General features: G+C 47.5%; 1 protein-coding gene across 8 annotated transcripts in view; it reads right to left on the bottom strand.

The window, feature by feature from the left end:
* TMEM64 (transmembrane protein 64) overlaps nucleotides 1-3,658 on the bottom strand; it is a 58,566-nt gene extending 54,908 nt beyond the window's left edge. For all 8 annotated transcript variants that reach the window (XR_011645647.1, XR_009180452.2, XR_009180453.2 and 5 more), the window contains exon 1: nucleotides 2,745-3,658. Coding sequence is in view for 2 of the 8 variants with exons in the window: in XM_058275710.2 (XP_058131693.1) it covers nucleotides 2,745-3,551 (807 nt within the window). In the remaining 6 variants the exon portion in view is untranslated. The remainder of the gene's footprint in view (nucleotides 1-2,744) is intronic.
* Between the last annotated feature and the right edge of the window lie 2,342 nt (nucleotides 3,659-6,000).

Genomic DNA, 6,000 nt, shown 5'->3' on the forward strand with positions numbered 1-6,000 from the left:
ATGGAGAAGGCCACACAGCATGGACTGATCAAGGACCATGATTCCAAAACCTGTGCTTTTCATGAACATTACACCTCAGTTCTTCTTTCAGGGGAGGCCAGACAAAGTTCTTTAATCCTGGGCATTGAGAAAATGAGTTTTAACTGGAACAGAAACGACAAAAGGCTAATTAAAGGTTAGGGAGGAAAAATAGACTATACTTGGACAGAGAACAGCTTTGGGCAGCCAGAGAGGTACTGGATGGAGACAGTGGTGACAGAATTAAGTTCCAGAAGACAAACGAGAAGGTTAGACTAAAGTCAACATCAGCCTAAAGGAAGCTTTCTTTTTGAGCACATTCCCTGGGTGAATTCAGTATGCCGTTTTGGTTGAAAGGTCTGCGTCTGTGAGCAGACAGGTCAGAACAATGAAAATAACATGGTGGATCATATCCAGTGACTTCACAACCTACCCTGCAATGGCTATTAGTAAGAATTTTACAGTAAAGGCACCATATTAGCTGAGCCTGGGTTCAAACTCAGCTGTACCTGGTAGGTGTGAGATCCCCCTACCTCCATTTCTTCCTTAAGAAAATGGGGCCAATAACACGGGTTTCAAAAGGTGGTTTTCTTTTTGCTTCTTCTTTTCTCTTGACCCAACAATGCCAGCCAAATTGAGAGTTGCCCCTTGTCAAGCTAACTGCAACTACAATAATTACTTTAAATTATTTCTAAGTACAAGTTTGTATTTACATATTTAATGTATAAAAGAGACATTATCAAAAAGAAAAACCTATCTCATTGTCAATCAATAAATATTTTGTGAGTCCTTACTATATACCCATGACCACGCTAGGCACAAAACATAAAAGAACTAGCAGAGACATGTACTACCTGCTGTCAGACCATCGTTCAAAGTTTGGATCTACCAATTATTTACAACTTAGGAGACTTTGGGAAGTAACAACAGTAATGACCACAAAAGCTAACATGAGTGTTTGTTAAGTCAGCTCTGTCCCAGGTATCTATCTTATCTAATCCTCTCCTTACTATGAAGTAGTATCACCACTTTTCCCATTTTCTAACTAATCTGAAGCACAGAGAGGCTAAGCAAGTCGACTAAGGTCACCAGATTCCAGGGCAGACAGGAGGACTGGGCTCCAGTCCTGGGCTCCTGACCATTAGACAATGTGTCTGTGATACGTGTATAGTCACCTTCTGCCACGCTGGTTTAGGATTAGAAATATCATATGAAAAGAGTTTAGCACAGCTACTGGCACAGAGTAAGTACACAAGAAAATGCACAAGAACACAAGCTTTCTGGAGGACACAGCAAACGAAACTATGCAGATCCTTTAGTCCCAATCCTCTTTCAGAGTATTCAGACACTGATGTATTATTACCCAAGTTTGGGTCAAAGATCATATTTATATTTCATACCACAGGGGGCTGGGAAACGGGAAAAATTTAAGGCTGAGACCATATCAAATTACTGTAAAAACCAAACTTTACAGGAAACCCCCAATTTCTACATAAGCAAACACAACATTCTACAGTCACTGCTACTGTTGGTTAGAATCACCAGATTTTCAAAAGACATTTTGAAAATAAAAATGAAGAAAAAAATCTTAATTTCATCACGAAGCAGTAAGCTAGTTAGAATTATTCTTAATACAAAGCAAAATGAGAAAGTTTCAATAGACTAACAATTTTCTTCTAAACCAAGTGTTAAAATCACGAATCATAACATAAAACACATCAATTCCTATGGTTCAAAAGTCCTATCTCTTTATTTCAATACAAGTTTTCTTTAAATCTAGGTGAAGGGTTGAGTTCTTGAGAAATCTTTATATGAACTCTTTGTAGTTTAGAATTAATGAATTTGGACAACTCAGTAATCTAATTTAACTCCTGCATCTTAGAAAACAGAAAAGCCAGGCCAGATCCAGTTAGTAATTTGTTCCCAAGTCACAAAGTTTGTAAAGACCAGATTTGTTTCTTCCAAACCGATTTTCTCCTCACTAGCAGAGTTTCTTTTACTAAAATAGTTGCACAGAGAAGCATGCTAGCTATAGAAACCTAAGCAGGATAGGCAGAACATGTTAATAGAAGGGCAGAAAGGAATCTAATGGAGAAAAACCTATGCTCACTGGGCAAAAGATGATCTGTCCTGTTTTGTTTTATTCAACACCCAGTAATTTCAAAACGAAGTCCAAGCTCTTCCAAACAAGGAAACACAAAAGGATTTTCTCTTTCATAGAGAAGAAAAGCCTAAACAAATATTGGGAAACTCCAAAATCCTGGGTGTACAGTTGTCCTATTCCCCTTCTCCTATTTTAGCATCATGATACTAAAAACTCGGGTCAAAACCCTGGAGGCATTATAGCAAGAGAAAGCTAAGCAGAGTCCTTACTCCCTGCCTTTTGCCAATACTGCTACAGAACTATGATGACAAAGGTTTAAAATGGACCTTTCCATTTAGCCTACCCCCATGGTCCTTTTGATGACTTAAAATGACTTGTTCATTTTTAATCAAACTACATTTCGAAAAGAAATAGTTGTCTACCATACCTCCTTTTGAAGCCCTGATTTGGAGTTGCTTTGTGTGACAGATTTCTGAAACTGCTATGGAAAGTCATCTTAACTCCTATTGTAAAGGTCAGCTCTCTTACTGCCAGTATGTGATTGCGCGCCCTCCGAGGGGGGGGTCCCGCGACGGCTCAAAAACAGCCTCTGAGAGGGAGGGGCCAGCTGGGCACCACTTACCGAAAACACTGCATTCTGAAGCCCAAAAGGTATGGGGGTCAGTCTGGCCAGCGCCACCACTTTTAGGCCGCTTCCTCCCTCCACGACGCGAATAACGGCGCTCAGCTTCTCGCTGCTCTGGATCCTGGCGGCCACCCAGGAAGTGAGCAGCCGCTTGCAGACCAGATGGGCGATGAAAGTGCCGATGAGGACGCCCACCACCATCAGTCCCATGCCCAGCACGAAGCCGTACAGGTAGCCGGCGGCCACGTTGAGCACGATGTAGCCCCAGCCGCAGGGGAACGAGACCACGATGAAGCCCACGACGAAAAGCAGGACCCCCAGCAGCGAGTCGAGGCTCTCCACCCAGAGCAGGAGGTGCTGCAGGTAGCGGCGGACCAGGGCCAGGGAAGCGAAGCACAGGGCGGCCAGCACGCAGACCAGCACGAGGCTCCGGCACCAACAGGTGCTGCTGAGGCAGCAGCAGCGCCAGTTTCTCACCTCGGCCACGCCGACCACCACACCGCCGCCGCCGCCGCCCCCGGGGCCGCCCGCCAAAGCCCCGCCCGGCGCCGGCAGCTCCGAGGCCGCGGGCGGACCGTGGCGCTCTAGGTAGGCGCCGAGCAGGGCGCCCGAGGCCGCCGCCGCCGCCGCCGCCGCCGCCGCGCTCGCCCCGCCCCCGCGGGGGGGGCGGTCCTCGGGCTCGTCCCCGCCCGCCGCCGCCCGCTGCAGCGCCCAGCGGGCCGGCAGCTCCGAGCGCTTCAGGAGGGACGCGAGCTGCAGGAGACGGGGCAGCGTCTGGAGCAGGCTCCCGCCAGGGCTCCACATGGCTCGGCCCGGCGGGGCCCGTCAGCCGGCCAGCCCTTCCGCCGCGGTGACCCTCGGGCAGCGGTCTTTCATGGCGCTCCGAACGCCCGGCCTCGAGTCCCTGCGTCCGCTCGGGGGCAGGTGAGGACGTCGGCGAAAGCCCAGGACTGGGCCGCGGAGCGAAGGTCTGGGAGAGAGTGGTAAAACTCCGGGCCCCGCCCCGGCCGAGCCGCCCCTTTTCGGCCCGGGGGGGCGGGGCAGCCACGAGCTCTCCTGGCCACGCCCCCTGACGTAGGGCCCTGCCTGGGTGCCGGCTGGGCGTCTGTGGTGCGAGGCCTGGGCTGGGGGCTGCTCACGGAAATCGCGGGGAGCAGGGGAAGAGCCCGGGGCTATGCCGGCCCAGGAGAGGGAAGGGGCTGCATTGCGGAGGAGATTCGAGTGGCGGGTGGGGTCGCAGCGCGGTCCCGGCCCTCCCTGGCGGACTCGCGCCTTTCTGCGTGTCGCCGCGCTCGCCCTCCCCGGCGGACCGTGGGGCCTCCGTCCACAAGCTGTTTGGATTCTCACCCGATACCGTTTGGTGATTTCCGCAGTAACCTGATCGGAGCGTGGCTAAGGCGCTCGCATCCCCAGCTCCCTCGGGGAGACTAGAAGAAGAGTTCTTGGTCTGCTCCTAGGTGGATTGCTAATTGTGTTCCACCCCACCTTCCCCGCCTCAGATTTGTGTCCCCATCTAGGAGGTCTCCGTGAGGGTTTCAGGAGATCGCTTGACCCTTAAGGAGCTGGAGAAATTAGACATGAAGATCCATCCTTGACAGAATGTCCCTTCTAACCCCAAAGGTCCTTTACTGAGTGCCAGGCATTGGACTAGAGGCTTCTCAAAGAGATACTAGTGGCATTTTAAGGGTTCGCGCTATAAGATGTCTTCTAATCTCATTTGCAGGTCTCTTTTCTTCTTTTTGCCCTTTAAAGAAGGTGTTTATCAGATCTTCTTCACTCTTCCCTTTTAGAGTTCCTTTAGCTATCTCATCCAAGCCCCCAGCTTTGATCTTAAGGTACTGTCCCTATGTTGAGGAGCACCAAGTCTGTATCTCTCCCCAGTCTTACCCTGCACTCCAACCTGTGACCACATCTCGTCAGAGTTGCTTGTAGGCCCTTCAAACTCAGCATGGCTTGGTAGATGTCAACTTGGGCCCTGGAACAAGCAAGAGTTATTAACTGTGGAACTGCTCGTGTCATTAATTCCTGAATCTCAAATTTTTTTTTTATAATTGCAAAATGAAGATAATAGTACATATATACCTCATAAGACTTGTGAAGATTAAATAAAATAATAAAGGTGCTTAGCACTATGCCTGGAATCAGTGTTTAATAAATTATGATTTCCCTCCTAAACCTACCCTGTCTTTTGTGTTATCTTTTATGTTTGAACTTTCCACAAAGTGGCCTGTTGAATAACTGACCAGGATTCCTTAGGTCCTTACTGATCCTCTTCCTGCTTGTTCCTTCCTTTCATTCTCCTCAATCCACTTTGGTTCTGCTAAGTCATATAGTCCTCACAGGTGTTAGGCACATGCTGCTTCTTTCAGTCCTTTTTCCAACAGCCATGTCCCTGTGATTCAGGCAGAGGAGCAGCTCCGACTGTTCTCTCAGCATTTAGGTGAAGTCTCCAAAGATCTCCCACACATACCTGTCACCCTTACACCACAACCGACCCTTTCCATTCCAACTCTATTTTCTACATAGCTTTTATCACATTTGCTCTACTGAGCTGTGATCTTTTGTTTACATCACATCTCCTTTAAACTTTGGATTTCTCCAAGATAAATGTATTACTAATTTCATGTAAGAAACAATAAGCACTCTTTAAATGTATGTGAATTGAAAAAATATTATTGCAGTTTATGGACAAACTGATGAAGTCAGACAGACAAGATAGGAAACTAATACAATTGTTTGAGCAAGAATCCATAAGGGGCTAAAGTAGAGTTTATGCAGTAATTAGGATGGGGATAAATTTAAAACATCTGCAGTCTTGGTGAGTGAAGAGAGAGTCAAGGATAATGTTTCCTATTTGAGGTAATGGATAGATAATGGTGCCACTGACCAAAAGAAAGAATACAGAAAATTTGTGAGAAAGATGATGGGTTCAGTCTTGGCACATGAGGATTTACAATACATCCAAGTGTGGCCTCCCAGTAACTGATTGAAAATAACGATACAGAGTTAAAGTGGGGCATCTCTCCTAGAAATTTTGATTTGGGAGACAATGATATATAGGCAGCTATTGAGGCCATGGTTATCGGTTAGTGAATGGAGCCAAATATTTCCTGGTCTCTAACTCTCAGGTACATAGTGCGACACATCTGCCCTCTTCTGGTTGGGTTGGGCCACATGACATTCTGCCAATGAATTGTGAGTGTACCATTTACTTGCTGATGCAAGACCTTCCAGAATTCTTTTGACTTTTTGC

This window comes from Dasypus novemcinctus, chromosome 14 (genome assembly GCF_030445035.2).
Source record: "Dasypus novemcinctus isolate mDasNov1 chromosome 14, mDasNov1.1.hap2, whole genome shotgun sequence".
NCBI lineage: Eukaryota > Metazoa > Chordata > Mammalia > Cingulata > Dasypodidae > Dasypus > Dasypus novemcinctus.